Here is a 20,880-nt window from a genome sequence, read left to right as displayed (position 1 = left end):
GATGGTTTAATTCATAAATTTTATAAAATTTTTAGTTTAATTTTATAAAAATATCTAAATAGACTAATATAGTTGGTAAAATCATTGAGATTCTTACTAATCCGGACGGTTGGGTGGGCTAAACCAACCCCATCTCCCCAATTGTTCGCGTCACCATACGGGTGAGATCATCACCATCCATCCAATACACCTCGTTTACGCTTCCGTCCTCGTAGAGCGGTTTCAAGCGTCTCGGCGCGGTGAGCGGAAGAGCGAGGAGGGCTTGGAAACCTCGAAAGCCCGAATCAAGCTTCGATTCTTCCGTGTTTTCTCTCTGCCGTTGCCTTCCCAGTTCGAAAAGAGAGGGAGGAGGGAGGCGGCGGCGAGGACTAACGGTCGGGAAGGTTAAAAGGAAATCTAGGGTTTTCTCGTCGGAGATGCTGAGCAAGAAGAGGCGGCGGGCGGAGTCGCCGGCGATCCACCCTCGCAACCGGTACTCGGAGAAACCACCGGATTTCGGACTCCTCGCCTCCCTCTACCCTTCCTTCCGCCCCTTCGTCTTCTCCTCCTCCCGCTCCGGCCGCCCCACCATCGAGTGGACCGACTCTAACGCCACCCGCGAGCTCACCCGCGTCCTCCTCCTCCACGACCACGGTGTCCACTGGTAGCTTTTCCTCTCCCTAATTTAGTGTCATTTTAGTGGGTTTTCCCCTTTAACCATTTTTCTGCTTCTCTTCCCCCTAATTTTGGGTCCTTAGGTAGGAAAAAGATGCTTAATTTTTTTTCCATGGATTTCATGTAATTTGCCCAAATTTTGTTTTTCTGTTTGTTTTTGAATCAATTTTGTGCAAAAAAAATTGGATCTTTTTTTGCTATTCTATTTGTTGTCTCTAGTCACATTTGTGGTTAATTTTATAAATTTAGAAGAAAAGTTTGGAACTTTAGGTTATGCTGAGAAAAGTAGGGTTCTGAGTTACTATGGATTTAATGAACACATTTCAGGTGGATTCCCGATGGGCAACTCTGCCCTACGGTGCCAAACAGATCGAACTACATCCACTGGATTGAGGACTTGCTGTCCTCAAAGCTTATCCCGGCGAGAAATGATTCTGACGGAAAAGTTAGAGGGTTTGATATTGGGACTGGAGCCAATTGCATATACCCACTCCTTGGAGCATCACTGCTGGGGTGGAGTTTTGTTGGGTCTGGTGGGCTTCCAGTTTCCTAATCTAAAACTCTTCTATGAATCATTAAGCACCAAGAATTTGATTTTTATGTTGTTTCCTCGAATGCAGTATGGTAAGCAACATTTGCACAACTTTGCTTGTAGATGTGACGGATGTGGCCTTGGAGTGGGCTAGAAAGAATGTGGAGAGCAATCCCCACCTGTCGGAGCTGATTGAAATCCGAAATGCTAATGATGCATTGTGTTCCGATGACAAGAAGCCAACTTCAGAGAAGTTTGATAGTGAGGTGACTATCGATCCAACTGCAGCTGCTGAGGAGGCAGAATCATTAGATCCAAATCCAACAGAGGGTGACTTCTGCGAACCACCTATACTTGTAGGTGTTGTCAAGGATGGTGAAAATTTTGACTTCTGCATGTGCAACCCTCCATTTTTTGAGAGCATAGAGGAGGCAGGTCTAAACCCAAAGACTGCTTGTGGAGGGACCGCAGAGGAGATGGTTTGTCCTGGTGGTGAACGAGCTTTTATCACCCATATCATTGAAGATAGTGTTTCACTGAAGCATTCTTTCCGGTGAGGTTGAAACCTATTTATGATATTGGCAATTGCTTATATTTCTTCAGCAAATAACTTGCAAGGTATTTCGTTTAGGTGGTTCACATCAATGGTTGGAAGAAAAGCAAACTTGAAATTCTTAGTGTCAAAGCTCCATGAGGTTGGGGCCTCAATAGTCAAGACTACTGAGTTTGTCCAGGGTCGTACAGCTCGATGGGGTCTTGCATGGTCTTTTCTGCCCCCAAGCAAAAAGTTCATCGCGGCAAATATCCCAACAAAGAATCATCTCTCGTTCATGCTTGAGGTTTGACATCTCACATGCCATTTTATTTTAAGTTTGATGATTGCTTTTGTCTGTTTGTTATCCCTTTAAGGCTGTAGCTGTGTCAAACCAACTGTCGGGTGATTATAATATTTTGTTTCCACATCTTTCTCAACCTTAATAATGCCCTAGAAATTAAATTATTGAGAATCAAAGAAGGTGCAAGCACATAAGGTGAACTGAATTTAGTCAAGTATCTCCACTCCACCTGTAGACTAATGCTTTCGCATATAAGGGTCCAGATGTGAAGATGATGTGAAAGTTTGAGAGACTTCAAAACTGGGGATTTTCGTGCTTTATGTTCCACTAAGCATGTTCTGTTTTACCCCAAAAAAGGGAAAAAAATTGTACTGGTTTTCTTTAAACCTATTGATTTTGAGCTGTGCTAATTTTTTTACTTCTACTCTTGTTCTGCTAACATTTGCTAACTGCAAGGAAAAGTTTCAATTCGAATTGATCTGAAAGTTGTTATGTCTGCATCTTGAACAGTATCCTATCTCCTGATACCTTCAACTTTTTCTTTCTTTTTGATGCTTAAGGGCCTTCAACGTCAATTTGGTGCCTTTCAAATATTAAAATCAGTGGAGTCTTTTTTCCAGGCAATTGGTGCCTTCTGCAAATCTGATTTTTCATCATTTTGTGTCAATGTAAGCTCTCTGACTTTTGGTGCTCTGCTGTTTATGTTTGTGTTTGTGTTTGTCAGGAACATTATATAGTTGTTTCTAATCTTGGATAGTATGACATTTTCACAGATCATGATATCAAATAGGCATACTGGTGTAATACTAAAAGATTGCTCTGATAATGTTGGTGGAAGTGTTGCTAGTTTGACATCGAATGGGTCAAACAACTTGCAATGTCCATTAAATGAGCTATCCTTCCGTGTCTCTGTATGTTTACTTGTGCTTCCTTGATAGCTACTCGCTATTTCAGTGTAATATGTTGCAAAAATTATATGATAATTCTTCTTGTAGGTATTTGAGCAAATTCCAGGCACGCTTCTAGTTAAAGGATTGATGTTGCACAAAGAAAGTCCACTTTCAGGTTCAAACGCACTCAAATACCTTTGTCATGATGTATTTATATTTGGCCTAAGCATGGAAATTGTCTAAATGCTGTCTGTTAATGTTCTTAGAGGTAACACTATTTAGAACGTTCCTGTCATCCAATGATTTATTCTTACTGGTTTAGGATTCTTGTCATTTATTTTGCACCGTAATATTACTTCCTCTTTTAGTGTTGACCATGGCAGCATATAGCAGATGAATGGGAGAACTTTAAATGTTCTCTTTTCATCCTTACTTCTTTAGAGCTTTCAATTTTTCTAATTAAAATAACCTTTAATTTTCTTTCATTAAATTTATGGCAATAGTATATAATGCTGACGTATTGCTTTCCTTGTAGTTGCAAAATATAAGCTGCGAGAATAAGTTGAGTCAGTCCATAGAAATTGAAATATAAAACAGTTATAAAAGGTTCTGGTGCATGCTACGATCTTATCGATCAGAGACATGCATATGCAAACCAATTAAATTTAATACTGACAATACAAAGTTGACTATTTCTTTTGGAACAAGAGCCATCTCTTTCTTGGGGGCTATTCTGTTATCCAACCATCTCAAAATGCTGCATTATCACCTTTCTATGCTTTATGTATATTATCTCTGCTACTAAAACTTGGTAAGATACTATTTGATTGTTTATTTTTTATACCTACTCAGGAGCTTGTTAAGAATCAATGACCATTCCATGCAAATCTAAAGCTTTGTTAAACATTCAAGGAAGCTATGATAGCTGGCTTTTGCATGCTTAATATAGTTGGAACAACTGTGCTCAAAACCGAGTACTATGCTAGCAAAGGATCTTTAAATCAAACAGTATACATAATTCCGGCCCATGCGAGCATAATATTGGAAAGGATTTTTTGCATGAATACCCTCCTAAATATTGGATTTTGCATGAATAGCCTTTTAAAATTGATATTTACATGTATACCCTCGTAAAACACTTGTTTCGCAATTCTACCCTTTTTTTTATTTTTATTTTTATTTTTGCATATGTATCCATGCTATCTAACGACGTTAAAAAATTAACGGTTTAAAATTAAAATGACTAAAATATCCTTAATGGATAGACATGCAAATAGATTGCGATTCCGATAGCAGAAGAAGAAGACAAGGACAATAGCATAATTTTAAAATTTTATTTTATTTTTAATTAATATAAATATGATTTTTCTTAACACCGTTAGAACAACCGTTATATTACGGGCATTTGTACGGTAACAGAGTTTTACGAGGATATACATGCAAATATCAATTTTGGAAGGGTATTCATGCAAAATCCGATATCTAGAAGGGTATCCATGCAAAAAAATCCTATTGGAAAATCATTGGTTTGGACGGTGCATTGCTATAATCTACTCTTAGGTCTGACTTAGATTAACAAATGCAGCAGAGATATTAGTGAAAATACTGAGTAATCTGATTCTGCCTTTCAGTTGTGTAAGCAGCTGAATCATTGGTAAACAAATACAGAGTAATTAGTTAGAGACATTAGTGAAAATACTTTTTGTGTCTAGTACTGAAACATTGGTAAGCAAACACATGCAAGAATGTATAACATATGCTTAAGATACAAATCTCTATTATGTGTGGTGAAAGGGAGAGAGAGGAGGAGGGTGTTGGGATGGGGTTAGCAGGGTGGGACTCGTGGTGCTTGTGAGGACCTTTGGAAGGGAATATGGCATATCAATGGTAATGGATGGTGGAGTTGGAAATAGAAATTTGGAAGTCCTAATTTATAAGGATTGCTAGCTCTCTCCTAGGCACTTATAATGGGATTTTAGTTCCAATTTGGGTATGCAGGCAGCTGGGTGGTGGGTAGCGGATAAAGTGCCCTCTTACAGGGCCAGCATTATGATGACCCTTGAGAGGGGAAAAAAAGGCATTCCTTCTTGACACAGTATTCAGGTTAAAATGAAAATGATCATAACCATCCAAGACCAAACATCATACATGTTCAACAGTGACAAGAAAAGTACCCGTCTCCACATTAGCAGGTCATTGGAGCCAAATGTGATTTTAATTCTCGTGACTGTGAGCAACTTACATTCTTAGCCCTCACAAAAATACATGTATGTTATATTGTAATTGAAAATTCTGACACTTAATACATCATATCCTCCTTATTTCATTTCATGTTCCCTATGAGCATTTGTTATAAATCTTGTCCCCATCCTAGTTCCAATATTCTCCCAATTATTGGACGATTCTCATATTATTCTCGATTTTTCTCTTGACCAAATGGTTATCTGAATTATTCTCTAAAAATAAATTGATCCAAAACTATTCAATTTTTCTTGGATTATATGCAGATATTATGGCTTATCTATGAATTATTTATGGCTAATTCAAAACAATTTATTTATGTTGTACAAAGTAATGATATCATATATCATTGCTAGAGGTGATTTTTTTTGGCTACCGTTTGTTACTTTTGCCTCTCCTAATAAGTAAATAAGTTCATAAATATTTTTGAAAATTTGTTATGTTTTAATTTTATTATTTTTTAATTCTTAATTATGCTAATGCTAGGGCCATAATTGGCATCATAAAAGCTGCACAAAATGCCAGTGCTCAAAATATCGTACCTTGGTCATGCTTTTCATTCTTTATAGTTACAGAGATGATTATCAAACTTGGTGAATTTGCTTGCATTAATTTATTGCAATCAGAAACTGTCTTTGCCAACGAACCATGCTGCTTATTTTACAGGAGTATTCTCATCGTTATTTTGGCAATTGGAGGAAGCCCTGAAGAAGGAATTTCTGAACAAGTCTCATGCACGCTAGCTTCGGCAAATGATTAGAAGGAAGCGGCATTGCATTATAGAGGATTATAAAGGAAGAGATGCATCATGGAACTATAAGACGTAATCGGAGCTCTATGCTTCAACCCTTTTAATCTTCTCTCCCATAGTTGTATCACATGAATATCCCCAAAATAATTTGCTTCATTGATTTCTCTCTGGGAGAGCTCACCAGCCAGACTCCATGTATTTCTTTTGGAGTATTCAGACGTAATTTAGGCTCAAGCATTCTCGATCCAGAATCGAAAGCTTCGTCATCTGTTTATTCAATCTACAGATAAAGTTTTGCTTTTAACGAGTCCTTGTATTCCCTCGATAATCTTTTTTTCTTTTTTGGTTTGTTTTGCTTGTTAATACTCTATTCATTTAACTTCTTGGTAACGATGGATGTGCCATATCTTTACCAACCAATGATTTCGTTCTGTCGGTGGTCTGCTAAATTCTTATCTCAAACCTTTTCTTTCTCTTGGCATAATTTTGCTTTTTATGCCTCTCGGTTTATGGAGATTCACTCCAAACTGCATTCCAACGAGCCAACACATAGAATCCCTCGCTACCATCAAAAGTTCATGCATTACCGAAAACACCAAACCATGTTCTAACATGAAGAAAAACAAAGATCAGGTGTATACGATAAAAATTCTCAAGCGAAAAACTCTAAAGTGCCACTAATGGCCTGGTCATGCTGATGAACATCAAAACATGAAACAAAAAAGAAAAAAGAAAACAAACTTTTTTCTGCCATCATATATTCATTATGTAGTATAAGATTGTATCATATAATCTGAATAGCCGTAAAAGCTATTCAATTTTCATGTCCTAGATCGAACAAAGTTGTCTGGCTGCAGCCTATTCAACGACCTCTACAACCAAACAGCACCATTGACGTCCCTAGGACAAGCAACGAGAGAGAGAGAGAGAGAGAGAGAGAGAGAGAGGGAAAACAACATCCGATTTAGAAGACAGGCGCGACGCGAGGAAGTGGACCCATGTTGACCAGCGCCTCCAAATGCAGCCTCACCCTGTCGCGACTCGTGTTACGATAATTCTCGATGCGATCTCTGCGGACGTCGAGCTCGATCACCCTGGCGCGACATATCGGACAGAGGTGCGACCTCGTAAGCAGCCATTGATCGATGCAGGCCTTGTGGAACATGTGCTTGCACCGCGGCAGCACGCGCGTCTCCTCGCCTTCCACGTACTCCGCCAAGCACACCGAGCAGCTCTCCTTCTCCTCCGAACCGCCGCCGCCGCCGCCACCACTATTGTCGGAAGAAGGAGATGATTCCGAGCCGAACACCCGCACGGGGATGCCCCGTAAATAAGCATCAGAGAACCGGGCGGGGACGATATCGACGGTTTCGTTGTGGTAATTGGTGGTTGGCTGGAGATCGCGGCGGCGGCGGCGGCAGCGGTCGAGGCAGCGGTAGATGGGCTTGAGGATGAGGTAGCCGAAGGTGATGAAGAAGACGGCGACGAAGACGATGCTGAGGGTTTTCTCGAGTTGGATGTGGCCGTCTGTATCCGACGGCGACAAGGGGAGCGGAGTCCGGGGACTGTAGCGGCGAGAATGTTCGTGAAATGAGTTCATGGTGGAGTTTTTTCCCTTTGTTTCTTTTGGGAACGGAAACAAGGGAGAGGTGTAACGAGGAGCATCCAGGCCCGACGCGGATAATGGATTGCGAAAGGCTTTTATGGTATGGGAAAGGGGGCAACGACATGGAAACCTCGTATGAGATGACAAAGAGATTCGGAGATTTAGAAAGAGAGAGAGAATATCTCCGCGGGGATTGCAAGGCTCTCCTCAGTTTGGCATGCTTATAACTCTTGTAGATCCATCCTCCATCCACCCGATGCGGGGACGTTAAAATCGTTAAATCGAATGGTATTGGTTTTTGGAAGATTAATGCATCCCAAAAGTAGAATTATACCAAAAATGGTATCATAAATGTGTTAGCGATATATCATCTAAATAAGTAAATAAAATTATAACAATAATTAATAGAACAATCTTAAAAGGATATATCATCTAAATAAGTAAATAAAATTATAATAATAATTAATAAAACAATCTTAAAAAGAATAATATATATTTTCTTTAGCATCAAAAAAAATTTATTTTAGCAAAAAAAACTATTCTATAAAGGATGTAATAAATTTAAATCATAAAGAGTAAATCTTACATATCTACTAATATTAAATTTGAAATAAAAGTAAATAGAGATAGCCTGAATGAAGACAGGTCAAAACGTGTAGACACTATCCCAAATAAGTATTTGTCCCCACGTACGAGTCTTCCAACAATCTTCCTCAGAGATATGACGAGTCAAAGCTTTCTCTTCGGTGCCTCCCGGAAGAAGCCAACATAAATCCGATCGGACTTGCAGATTCAGCAAAGAAAGAAATAAAAAGAAAATAGAACTTTGCTGAATGAAGACGCAAAAATAAAAATCAGAAAGTGGCTAAGAGGAGGAAGAGCAATTTTTTTTTCAGAATTTTTCTAGAATTTCTTTTTTTCTTTTTCTTTCGTCACCAAGAGACGAGAAAATGGAGGAGTTCTACAGGCCCCTTGGGCCAACATCTCGGTGGCTCAAAAAGGCAGCAAGGGGCAATCCGCGGACGCGTCCACGCCTTCCGCTAACACGGTCAGCCTGTGGAGGGCGCCAGCGCGCGCCCGCGAGCGGCGAGCATGAGCAGGCGAGCGCCTGCGAGGCGCGCATGGGCCGTGCGTCGAGCATGGCCCAAGACGCGCGAGCGCGCATGGAAAATTAAAATTTTTTTTTTTCTAACAGAATGGCCGTCGCCAGTCCGCCATTTATAGTTTTGGCTCCTGGAGTTCGAATATACTCATATTCTTCATTGGATTTCCGAGTCGAAGAGATCCAGTCTCCTGTGACGCATTGTACAATAATATGATAGAGCTAGCCTTATATGTTATATGGAACAACGCCTCGCATGTACCAAAGTCAGGTTCATTTAATCATCCAGGGAATTTAATTGCCGGTCCATCCACTGCAATAAAAAGCTTCCATCCACGACTGTTTGTGTAATTGCCTCCACAGGACTCTCGCTTCTTTAACATGCGGTCTCTATTCCATTCCTCCCTACTCTGAAATTCCAACTCTCCCTTTCTCCATCCACCCCCCATCCGCTCAAAAAAAAAAAAAAATTGTATCATCATGTGCTCAACTTCCACATCTTATCCATCTTCTTCTTCGATTCCTTATCCACCAACTCTGAAGGAAACGAGCCTCTCCCCATGAAGTAGGGATGGACCAATGCCATCCCTTGTATCCTCACCTCGGGATCAAGCTCCACTGAACCAATGCGCAGCACCATGCATGTATCCCATTGTATGACATAGCGAACCGTGATGGAAATGGCTGCAAACAAGGCACCGTCTCTCTCTCTCTCTCTCTCTCTCTCTCTCTCTCTCTCTCTCTCTCTCTCTTGTTTGCAATGCATGACTTGCATGGAGCGACAACCATTGTCTTATCTATTTCAGGTCGAGCTTATGGATATTATAACCTAGTTTTTCATTCTAGCTGGGCTAAACAGAGCATGCCATGCATGCGTGAATATGGGAATGCATGACGGAGTTGACGCAGGTGAGACAGATGCCGGGGGCTAAGTCGGTATGGTTTAAAATGGACTGCAAACTGGCCCAAAGAGTAGATTAATATAGACCTATGAATTTGGTAGATATCATTAGGCAGATGTTTAACTCATTTGCTGATTCTTGCATTGGTGGCATGAAAAAACTGACCCGACAATGACCTGGTGAAACCCAACCAAGTTCTTAGAGCAAAGTAAACTAGTCCTGACTTGGCCGAGCTAGAAAAGCAATCAAAACCGATAGAGGGAAATTTATTTTCAATTGTTTCAGACTGTATGATGAGGCTATTGCAGAGGTCGGCGCTGGAGAAGCAGTCGACATGGGCAACGTCGACGGAGAGTTGCAAGGGCGACCCATTCTCCAACATTTGGGTCGAAGTTGAAAGCCTGGTTCTTGTGGAGAACGATGTTGTTCTGGCAATAGAGGAAGAACCATGGCCGCCGACGGTGGGTGGTGGCGGCGCGGGCAGCGAAGGCAGGGTCAGTCACCACCTCCCGCCACTGACGTACAGCATGCCGATCCGGACTATCGAGGAGAGGGGGAGGTCGGAAAGTATCAACTCCGTCATGTCCCAGCTCAAGCTTGCCCACCCCGTGGTTCTATTTTTCATTGTCATCGTTCGGATCAAGGATGGACTGATCGTTAATTTCCCTTTCATCGTAATGGTTGCAGAATATATGAATTCGTCATGACCGAGAAACAAGCTTTCCCTGGGAGGCCTCGTTCATGCTAGAGTGTATCTGGGCGCGAGGCGGATCTTCCTTGAGGATGATTTGGCTATAGTGATCAATTAGATTCAGAGCGGGCGCGTCAGGACAGATCTACATTCTCTGATCCATGACATTTGCCGTCTGCTGGAGGAGTGTAATTCTTTCGGTGCCATGCATGTCTTTCGGAAGGCGAACAGTGTGGCGGACTGAGTCGCCTCCTTTGCAGCACACCATACGAGCGCCTTCACATGGGGGCATTGGAGCATGTGCCATTGGCACTAGAGCGTATTTTGCACTGTGGCCATTCAGGATGTCCGCATGTAGTGAGACGCCGTTACACACACACACACAAAGAAGAAACAAGCTTTCCCCAATTTAACCCTTAAAAAGTTAAGAGAACTAGAGAACGACAAAAGGACTTTTATGTACCACCAAATTCAAAATGTTAGTAGTTGAAAAATGAAAATCTAAATTGTTAGATGCCATCTTGAATTTTTAAAGTACTTTCTACCAAAAAAAAAAAGAGTATATGATATGCTTCAGAACTGATGATTGTTGTTGTGGCAGACTGTCCAATAGGAGCTCATGATGTAGCTATAAAACAACCAACATGAGCTCGCCACATGGGCAGCCCAGAGGTGGAAGGATCATTCAAATTTCAAACTCTTTCCTTAGTTGACAACAACTCGGTCATGATCCCATATAGTTTTCTGAACTGCGCAATGTGCGAACGATCCATGCAGGCAAGATGCGGAGGAGTAATTCTCGGGCGAGATGCAAGTTCTGTTATCAAAACAGCTAGCACACATGCTTGAATTGCTTGGTAATGGGTGCTGGCCCTTGTCTATATATGCAAACCAAGTCTGGAGAATGTTTGGAGAATCCTCCAAATAAGTTTTCTAACATCTCTAAGTCCACTAGATACTCTTTCTCGTCCTCATTACATTGTTATTCTGCCTCCGTCATAATACCTCCATTGTTTCCTAAGAGTTGAATTTGACTTAGGCATTGAAAGGCCCACCATTTGACACTCTCCAGCAAGTAGACTTTCTTTATTTGGGTTGGTTTAGGTCGGATCTAGTCAAAGCCACCACCTGAGCACAGCCTTCTCCATCCCTTTTGCCTTAGACATGTGTAGCGGCTTTTAAGCTAACTTCTCCGTTCGAGACAATAAATAGGCCGACTTCTCCCGTGATCTTGTCAGCTCGGCACCTAGGTCGGACCAGATCTCAGCGGCAACAGTACCTCATGTATTTTTGGATTCTTAACATATGCATCCAATCATCTGAAGTATATAGTTGAAATGGAACAAATAATATAATTTGTACATTTCAAGATGGCTTCATATATAAGCTAGAAGTCTCCAAAAGATATGACTCTTTATAAGTAGATATTTTAATTCTTCTACTTCACATCCAACTGTTTAAATTCTAATTGTTCAACCACTAACATTAAATTTGATGGTTGGTGTAAAGTTCTTTCTTTACACCTGGTGTATATCATAACCTCACCCCTTAATAATGATTAATCAGCTTATGCAGCATTTCCAAATCTTTAAAACGTAATCATATTTCCTCAAATGGCAAAGTTCTTGCTATATCATATTTCAATGCTTTCTTCGCAGTTTTTTAGTCCCAGATTTGTGCTCCTTAGCTAGTCCAGGTAACCTGGTCCTCGTTTTAAGTGGTCCATGATATTGTAAGGCTGGTGTCGAGCCGGATGTAAAATTCGTCTCCAATTGGGGAAATCTAGAAGTTTGGGTATAAATATAACACTTCTATACTACATTTGGTTTGCTGGAATGAGTGCCAGAAGGGAACGAGAATTCTAGTTTTATCCCATTCCGACATTTGGTGTGACAATAAACTTAGGAATCACGTTTTCTTTGGAATCATCATTCTTTCAATTGAAGGAATGGTGATTCGGCTCTTACATGGCATGAATGACCTTTCCCATGAGGATGCTAATAAATGATATCTTTAAAACAGTCAAATTAGTCGTATTTATAATATAAAATAGCAACAAATAATATATTCACTATGAGTTAATTATTGATAATTATGATATAAAATTAAAAATGATATAGTAAGTATTTCATAAGAATATTATTTTATTAGAAATTATAATTATCAAGTAACAAATATTGTAATATTATGTCAATTATGGTATATTGGTTTATTATGCGATATACTGACAAATGAGCATTGCACAATGCATATTAAATGGAGGGATTTAAAAATGCATATTAAATGCAGTGTAATATTACTTAGGGTGACCACGCCAGAGGAAGCCAAGGGGAGCCACCTCCTATGCTTCTGAGGATTTGCACAAAGCATTCATCACCGTTCATGATTAAGTTAGTAGAATTTTTGTAGAGAGTCTTTTTTGGTAGGAAAGAAGAAAAGTCCCCGAGTGTTGCTGATGTGACTTATTTATAGCCCTTACAAGGGCGACCAGATGGCCGCCGTATATTTCATCCTCATCATGGGTGGGGATGGTTTTGGCCAGGTGTGGTAGGGTATGGCTCCTGGCACGTGTAGCAGTGGTATGGCCCTTAGCAGGTATGGCAGGGTATAGCCCTTGGCCAGTATGGTAAGGTATGGTTTCTGGTAGGTGTAGCAGAGTATAGCCCTTGGCATGTACTTGGCGAGGTCGGCTCGGTCCTTAGCGGGGTCCGAGGTCGGTTCGGTCTTCGGTAGGATCCGAGGTTGGCTCTGGCCGAGATCGATTCTGGCTGAGATCGGTTTTGGCCTATGGTGGGCTGAAGTTGGTTCTGGTCTGCCTGGCTCTTGGCGGGTCCAAGGTATGCCTACGGTCGAGAAAGCCTCTTGGGCTTGCTCAACTGAGATCTATTCTTGCCGGAATTGGGAGACTCTATGTCGAAATAGGATGATCCGTCTTGCTACCCATTTAACCCTATTACTTTTAGGATAGATGGCGCTTTCAACATAACCTAAAGGGTAAGATGCCTCGGGCCTCTTGAGGGCTGACCGGTAGAAAATTAGAGTGGTGGTGGGAGCAGGACATGTCCTGTCTTGCCGGACGTGCTCAAATAAATGATAGAAGACATCCCACCAAACTCCAATAATTGCCAGATTCCTGTTGTTTAACATGTGGATTTCATCCCCCCAGCTCCTCACCCTCGCATGCGCTTGGTTGGATCTCTTGAATCAGCTTCTTATAAACTAGATCCTGTTCCTCAACCTTTGAAAACTTCAACCGCATCAGGAGGCCCACTTACGCCTCTCATCTCATATGCTGTGATATAGCCAGGTTACTCATATTTCTCCCATACGAACACTTCCAATATCATTTTCTTGGGGCCATAGAAAAAATGAAGAAATTTACCAGCCATCCTTTCTTCCCTATGGACATAACATATGCTTTCTTTTCTAATGTATATTGTAAAAGTAAACGAAAATGCCACCGTGACAAATGATTATGCTACACTACCTTCTGCTTGTGGTCCAAAGAACAAAGCAAATGGTAATTAGAAAATAACAAGTGGGCAAAAGCAAATTGTATATCTTGATAATATCTTTATCTCAGCCTCATATCAAGCGATATATATCAGAGTTCCATAATTTTAGAAATTTCAGAATTTAAAATTTAAAATTCAAAATTTCTAGAATCTTAAATCTTTGATATATGACTTGACATAGGGCTGAAATGAAGATACCGCCAATAGTATAATCCCTTTCCATTATGCTGAACACCCTAAATTAGCTAAGCTTTCCCTTGATTATTCAAGGATTTGGTGATCTGTCAACATTTATTGACAACCAAACAGAGCCTTTACTCCACCAACCTTATCATGCAAATATATGATCACATACATAACCCGGATAACACCCTTCCTAAAATAGTAAGTCATATTCAAGAAGATAGATCCAATCTGTGGCAACAAGCTCTCCTGGTTTACCAAAACAAAGATACATGTTGCCAGAAGCTTTTTTTGGAGTTTAACTCGAGCATTTTCCTTGTGGATATGAGCAAGATGAATGGCCTGCATAGATGTGAATGGTGGAAAATGAATGAGGCTGACTTGAATAAATGAGAGAAACGTGGTTGGTTCTGGTTCTGGCTGTCGTTGTGGTTATTTAAAGAAGACTAACGACAATCACTTGACAAAACAAGGCTAACCCCCCATCGTTCTGGTTATTTAAAGTCATGCGTTTTGTTTTTGTACCACGTATTAGTTAGCTCTTACATATTTCAGTTGACCCAAGCGTTTCTATGGGCAGCATCGAGATCTAGGTTGCTTCTATCAAGTTGCTCACACAATGACCCATTCTTTTGCATCTGCAATATGTTTTAATCTTATTTCTATGATATCACATTCTCCCCACACTGTCAGAATCATAATATATTTGGTATTACCCTGCCAATTTCATGAGCAAAGTGGCATGAGAGAAACGATGTTTGCTGAATTAAATCTTGCAGATAGAAGGGCCATGAACACATGCTGTGCCTACCAATAGAGAGAATGCTCTTAGATATGTTAAGCGAAACTTAAAAAGATCTAGAAAATAAAAAGATTGGAGGAAAGTCGAAAGCTGCCATGTAGGACATAGTGAACGAGTTTTTGAGTGGTAACGACATGAGCTCAAAAAGAAATTATATAACTCGGACAGAATTAGTATGGCATAACCTGAAAACACCTTATTGTTTTAGGGGGCTGAAACCTAGTGTAATATGAGTAATTTTCTCAGGAAAAACGAAAAAAACAGGAAGAAACGCGCAAGCACCTAATTAGTTGCACCGAATTCGATTTCCTTCACTGATTTCTAAACCTTTTTTCCCATTTTCTTTTAGGAAAACAGATTTATCATTGGATAAATTTTTAATAACCATGGAAAGATAAACCCCTCCACCAAGAAAAAAAAAACTCATGACTGAGGAAACGATCACAACCTAATTCATATGAATAATATATAGAACATCTAATAACCCCCACAATTTACAATAATAATAACAAATAAAAAAAAAAAAACCACGCCATCTTACCAATCAAGTTCTCTCCCTTTTTTTGTTGGAAAAAAAAGGAAAAGAAAATTCTTTCAAGCCTTGCCTTCTATTCTTGCATGGGTCATCCCCGCACAAGCATCCACAAAATCCCCATCAATAAAATCCGTGGAGAGGACCTGCAACCTATCAGCGAACCCCCTCTTGAACGCCTGCGATATGAACAGCCTCGCATAGCCATGAATCCTCTTCGTCACCGGCCTCACGCACACCACCGGATTGTCCGCCTGCGGCGTCGCCGTGTTCTCCACCCGATAAAAATACTTCCTCACCGTCACCGGCTGCTGCTCGCTCAAATGCTTCATATTGCTCTCGAACTTGGTGTTCGGCAGATCCGTATCGATCCAATTGTCCTTCAAATATCCACTGCTCCAGAGCGGGTCCCCACGCTTCGGCGCCGGCGACTTCGTTGGCTTCCACACGCATATAATTCTCCCCGGAAGCAATTCGGCGACGGTTTTGCTGAAGACGGCGTCGTCCTGGTGGATCAGGTGGCCGCCGAGCTGGTCGACGAGGTACCTGTCGAAGTCCGGCGGGTCGTCGTGGCCGAACTCGGTGCGGACCTCGAGGATGATGATCTCATGTTGGGTTTCCGAGAGGAAGCGTTTGACGTGGTCAATGACGACGTCGACGGAGTAGGTGGTGAGGACGCCGTGGCAGACGCGGCGGTCCTGCTGGACACGGACGTCGAGTACGCGGGCGCCGGCGGCGAGCTGGCGGTAGATGGAGCAGGACTGGCACTGGGCGAAGGGGCGGGAGACGAAGCGGACGCCGATCTTGTCGGTGGCCGAGTCGTGGGTGCCGGGCCAGACTATCTGGTTGACGCGGAGGCGCTCGGGGCCGAGGGCCGACATCCAGGCCTTGCGTTCGGGAGGGCGGTAGTCGGAGCCGGGGAACTGGTCGCCGGAGGAGTCGAGGAGGTCGGCGAGTATTTTCTTCTCGGCGGCGATGGACTTCCGGCGCTCGACTTGCTTGGAGAGCTGGGAGCCCATCGTAGGGGGGTGTGGGGGATGGCTGTGGGGGTTGGAAAGGAGAGAGCATTGTTAGCTTCAGGAGAGTTTTGGTATATATAAAGCATGGATGAGGTTAATCTTTAGTTTTCTTTTTTATTGTTTGGGTTTTTCTTCGAGTCTTTGGTTAATACAATGATGCTGTCGTCGTGATATTTGGTGGTTTGGTGGTGGTGGGCCGGCAAGATTTTTTTTTTTTTTCTCGGTATGATTGGAATTTGGTGGGGATGAGAAAGAGAGAGGTGGGGTTGGTGTCGTTTGGAGAGAGAGGTGACGTGTTTGGCTGTTCGTGGATATCTCTTATTAGTTCTTCTATTCTAGCTTGGTTGCTATGAGGTCTGGATTCTAGTTTAGTTTGGATTAGGTTTGGAATCGATGATTCCTTTTGACTGCTATCCGGATTGGCTGCTACCGGATCTATATTTATCCAAGCTCAGGTGTGGAACCGACGGCCATGCACGGCAGGGTGGTGGAAGGGATGGTGAGCTGCTTGGTTTCGGACAGGTTGTGAATTCTATGCATGTTATGTCTTTGTTGGCTAGGTGATGCTATGGAACCCCAACATGGCATCAAAAGTAATATTTGATGCTATATGGCATAAGTACATTGGTGCAATTCATGGGAATATTGGAGTTTGGTATACAATAGCATACTCTTCATCAGGCATGGCAATGGAGAATGGTGTTTATTTTCCCTTAAAAAGCCTAGGGTTGGGCTTGGATTTTTTTTTTTTTTTTTTTGATGTTTTAATAGTTTATAACATGGGGTTTATATATTATATCAAGTAAGGATAAGGTTATTTAATTTTTAAACGAAATTTAGAAAATAATAGTGGAAGAAACAAAAGGTCACGAGCTGCTTAATCCAACATTATCTTTGCAATTTTTTTATTTACCTTTTTTTTTTTTGAAACTAGCAGGACAGCCTCTTAGATATACTAAAGTTTTTTTAGAGATGATGCTCTCGAAACTACTTATGCCTGTTAAACTCTCAACGATTCTACTTATAAAAGGTCCCTAAAAAGTAAAATATACATTTGACTGTGCAAATTTGACTCTCCCATGCGATGTACCAAGATATTTGATTTTAGATTCAATAAAAATTTTAAGATTAATTTTTAAAATGATTTCATTGAATTCCTTTTTGATCTATCAAAGATGGCATGATTGTAGAAATTTTCCACAGCTAAGATTGCGGAAGATTTGGAGCCCACACAGTTAGGAATAATAGTCAGGCAATAGCTGAAATGCATTGCTGCCCTAACATGTTTTGTAGGTCAGAAAATATGTTCCTATTAAAGGGCAACTTGAAAAGAGAAAGCTCACACTAGTCTTGTTTATATTCACGAGATCTAGCAGTGATGGCTTAAGGTTCAATATTGTTTGCCACTCTTTCTCGAAAAAAAACCTTTTTGCCACTCAATACCTAGTTGACTAGTTTCTGTGTCTTGAGCTTGAGAATGATCAGCACTTGGAAAGCTAGTACTTGGTCTAAAATTAGATTAGTAATGTATTAGTTGGAGAAAACTAGTTCAGGAAGTCCCCAACCTCATCTTTATATTTCAAAATAATTTAAGGGTGGTCTAGAAAATTAAAATTATATAGAAACTCATCATCTTCATTTACATATGATCTTTTCAATTTCATTGGTCTTCTTTGTTTCTTTCTTTTCCTCCATCTTCTTTCTAATTGTCTCAAGTACACAATTCCTGCAACTCTGCTAGATAAAAAGTACTCTTGCACTAATTAAAGCATTCATTTATTCTCCTCAATAAGAAAAAATGGGTAAAGTAAAAATGAATGCATTCTATTAGTTTCTCCATTTTTTTTACCTTTAAAAATATTTTTAAAAGAAAATAAACCATTTTAGAGTTACATAATCAAACTGCAAATATTATAGAAATATGAAGACATCCTTCATGATTGTGGTCTATTCGGTTCTTTTCCTCAAAACAAATAGGAAGATAGAAAGAACTAGAGAGGCATAAACACTAAAGAAACACAATGTTTTTTCTAAGAGAAACATAACTAATGAAACAAAATTTAAAATATAAAACAAAACCAGAATCATATCTTTTGTTTTTTGATTGGAATGGGAGGAAGGTATTCCACCCGAGTTTGTTGCTGCAATTATGTATAAAAGTGGATTTATGTACAAAAGTGGATTACAACATGAGTTGTATGATAAGTTGGGTTTGCCTAGACCTAATTCGGTCCAACCAGGGTTGCCTTGCTGCCCTGTGAGGACCCTGGACATGCTACATAAATCTCAGCGATCAAAGTAAATAAATTCGAGTAGTTGAAATAAAGAACCAAGATGAAAAGAACAAGCTATATATAGCTGTTGGCCTCGAACAAGCTATGTTACTTTGTTTGATTGTTATGAAAAATCTTATAGCTAGCCCTGAATTTTAATTGCATATCTGAGCTTAGACTTTCATATGCCTTGGCCAAGTTTTTTCCTTTTTTCCCCTTGTTTTTAGTTTTTGTTGTTGTTATTGTTGTTGTCGTCATCATCATTATTCTTTGCTGAGTCCTTGTTAGATTTTAGCGAATCTTCCTTCAGGAGTATATATCCTATAATCTAAAAATCTATGATGAGTGTGCAGTGAGATATGCAACGATACTTGGCAGTGACGAGCAAGAATTTTGGTTCAATAGTAGTTGAATGAATTGCTCCACCAGTGCATAATAACATAAGAAAATCAGGGGGAAAAGTATATCTATTTGTAAAGGAAAAAATTATTTCCATCGTCCAGAGACTTGCATCATAAGCGATATGAATAATGGACTACTCGTGGATACAACTTCAGAATTTATATATAAAGCCTGATTGGGTTTTACCAACCTGGGATTCGCGAGAGGTAAGATGGATAGTCCCAAAGCTGAGAAAAAGCCTTTCACATGTCGCTTCCTGCCATTCCAATTCTTCTCCTTGGGTCCTATCTCTTGTACAATGTAAACATTATAATGTGCATTTTTAGTGTAAATGATGCAAATGAAGAAGAAACCTTCCGAGTTAGATTAGGAAAATTTGGGAGATTAATTGTGTCATAGATAAAAGGTTGGCCTGGCCACCATTTTGCCCAAAAATTGTTTCAAAGCTAGTTTTAAGTGGAAAGCAGCAATTTTAAGAATCTTAAGATTGGTAATCAACTAATACTTTCTAAACATAGAATAAACATCTAGCTGTGTATTGAATCTCCAATTGATACATTTTCCTCCTCCCAGATTATTGTAGCATGTCATTGCCTGAAGTTTTTCTTCATTACATCTTTTGGATACACTTCTCTCTCATGTTTCTAGTGAAATAAGCATTAGGAATGGTGTGATAGGGGCATCTGGACTTTGCCACGGGATGTCATTATGAAATCACCGTTCTTCTATACATGTTCCGCCAATTGCTCCGGATCATTTGGGACAACATAAGCACATTCTGAACTAATAAAGAGTAGTTGAGGCAGCCATTAGTGATGCAATGATGGGACCTATTTTTCAGTTTTTTTTTTTTTTTGCTTACTTTTTCACTTTTCTTCTCTTTCTTCACTTTATTTTTCTTTCTAAGAGGATCCATGGATCCAAGCACGGAGTCCCATTTTCTTGTTCTATGGATCTGGGTTAGCGCTTGCAAAAATGTTCTCCTAGTGCCTAGGCAGCCAGCCGAACTGATCATCCGACCCTGTTGACTATCCCTGAAAACTACCATTAATGAATCTCATTGAACAATCTTAATTTTGATCGAGTCCTATGCTTCATGATTTATTAATCGATCACTTAAATCTAATCGATCTGGAGCCATCGAATGTCGTTGTCAAGTCAACCGTCGTTATTTTATTTAATAAGATTATATGGATAATGCACAAGCTTACCTGCAGCGTCGTACATGATCTTCATCATCGTTTACACATGGTCCTCCTGTCTTCCGCTTGGCTAGGTCCACTACAAAGTGGAAACTTAATTTCTGCTTCATTATTATACTCGATTGTTTTAAAATTTGCAAAATACATTAAATATTATATAACACCAGAAATTAGATAAAAAAAATTCACTGTCCACTATGTATGGCAAGCAACTTCTAAATAGGCTCCTCTTATTTCTTTTTTTTTTAATGATAATAGGTCCAATATATAGTAGCTTGTCTGATTCAATGTTTTGTAGGACAACTTAAGTAGACCAATCTTGGTCGGTGATGTCACTTGATTTTGTTTCCTTGCATTGCTTCCTTCTGGAGATGCATTTACCACTCTATTCTTTCCTTCTCTTTAATAACAAAGAGCAAATAACAAATGCAATATGGTAAGAAATCAAAAAAAGGGGGCCATGTAAAAAAGGTGCCATAACTTTTGCAAAGATCATCATATCAAGCCATGACTGCATCTGATAGGGTCCCTAAGGCAAATCCTAGCCAATGTTTTGAAACTAGAACTAATTTGCAGCGAGCCATTTTCTCCTAAAAATGTGGGAAGAGATCCACCAAAGGATATCAAGGCTATAATAGATGGACGTATAACTTCAAAATTATGGATTTAATATCATAGTTGTTAAAATATTTACAGAAGAAGAAGAAAACAAAGCAACAGAGAAATAAAATCACTTTTCTCTTTCTA

The 20,880-nt window shown here is 40.2% G+C and overlaps 3 protein-coding genes across 3 annotated transcripts; 1 reads left to right on the top strand and 2 right to left on the bottom strand.

Moving 5' to 3' along the window:
* Window positions 1-177: 177 nt before the first annotated feature.
* Window positions 178-6,320, top strand: LOC103706342 (U6 small nuclear RNA (adenine-(43)-N(6))-methyltransferase). The gene is made up of 8 exons (XM_008790401.4): window positions 178-643; window positions 982-1,187; window positions 1,310-1,739; window positions 1,818-2,025; window positions 2,583-2,690; window positions 2,796-2,933; window positions 3,018-3,087; window positions 5,820-6,320. Exons 1-8 carry the CDS (start codon window positions 417-419, stop codon window positions 5,894-5,896), a joined length of 1,464 nt encoding a protein of 487 aa, XP_008788623.2. The 5' UTR covers window positions 178-416; the 3' UTR covers window positions 5,897-6,320.
* Window positions 6,321-6,868: 548 nt separating this feature from the next.
* Window positions 6,869-7,504, bottom strand: LOC103706422 (RING-H2 finger protein ATL64-like). The gene has a single exon (XM_008790517.1). It carries the CDS (start codon window positions 7,502-7,504, stop codon window positions 6,869-6,871), a length of 636 nt encoding a protein of 211 aa, XP_008788739.1.
* A 7,519-nt stretch (window positions 7,505-15,023) lies between these two features.
* LOC103706341 (PI-PLC X-box domain-containing protein DDB_G0293730) lies at window positions 15,024-16,316 on the bottom strand. Its single transcript, XM_008790400.4, has one exon. The coding sequence runs from the start codon at window positions 16,254-16,256 to the stop codon at window positions 15,300-15,302; it is 957 nt and encodes a 318-aa protein (XP_008788622.1). The 5' UTR covers window positions 16,257-16,316; the 3' UTR covers window positions 15,024-15,299.
* Window positions 16,317-20,880: the final 4,564 nt, after the last annotated feature.

Source organism: Phoenix dactylifera, unplaced genomic scaffold, assembly GCF_009389715.1.
Source record: "Phoenix dactylifera cultivar Barhee BC4 unplaced genomic scaffold, palm_55x_up_171113_PBpolish2nd_filt_p 000298F, whole genome shotgun sequence".
Taxonomy (NCBI): Eukaryota; Viridiplantae; Streptophyta; class Magnoliopsida; order Arecales; family Arecaceae; genus Phoenix; species Phoenix dactylifera.
Note: the sequence above shows the minus strand (reverse complement) of the source record. Positions and strands in the feature narration are given on the sequence as shown.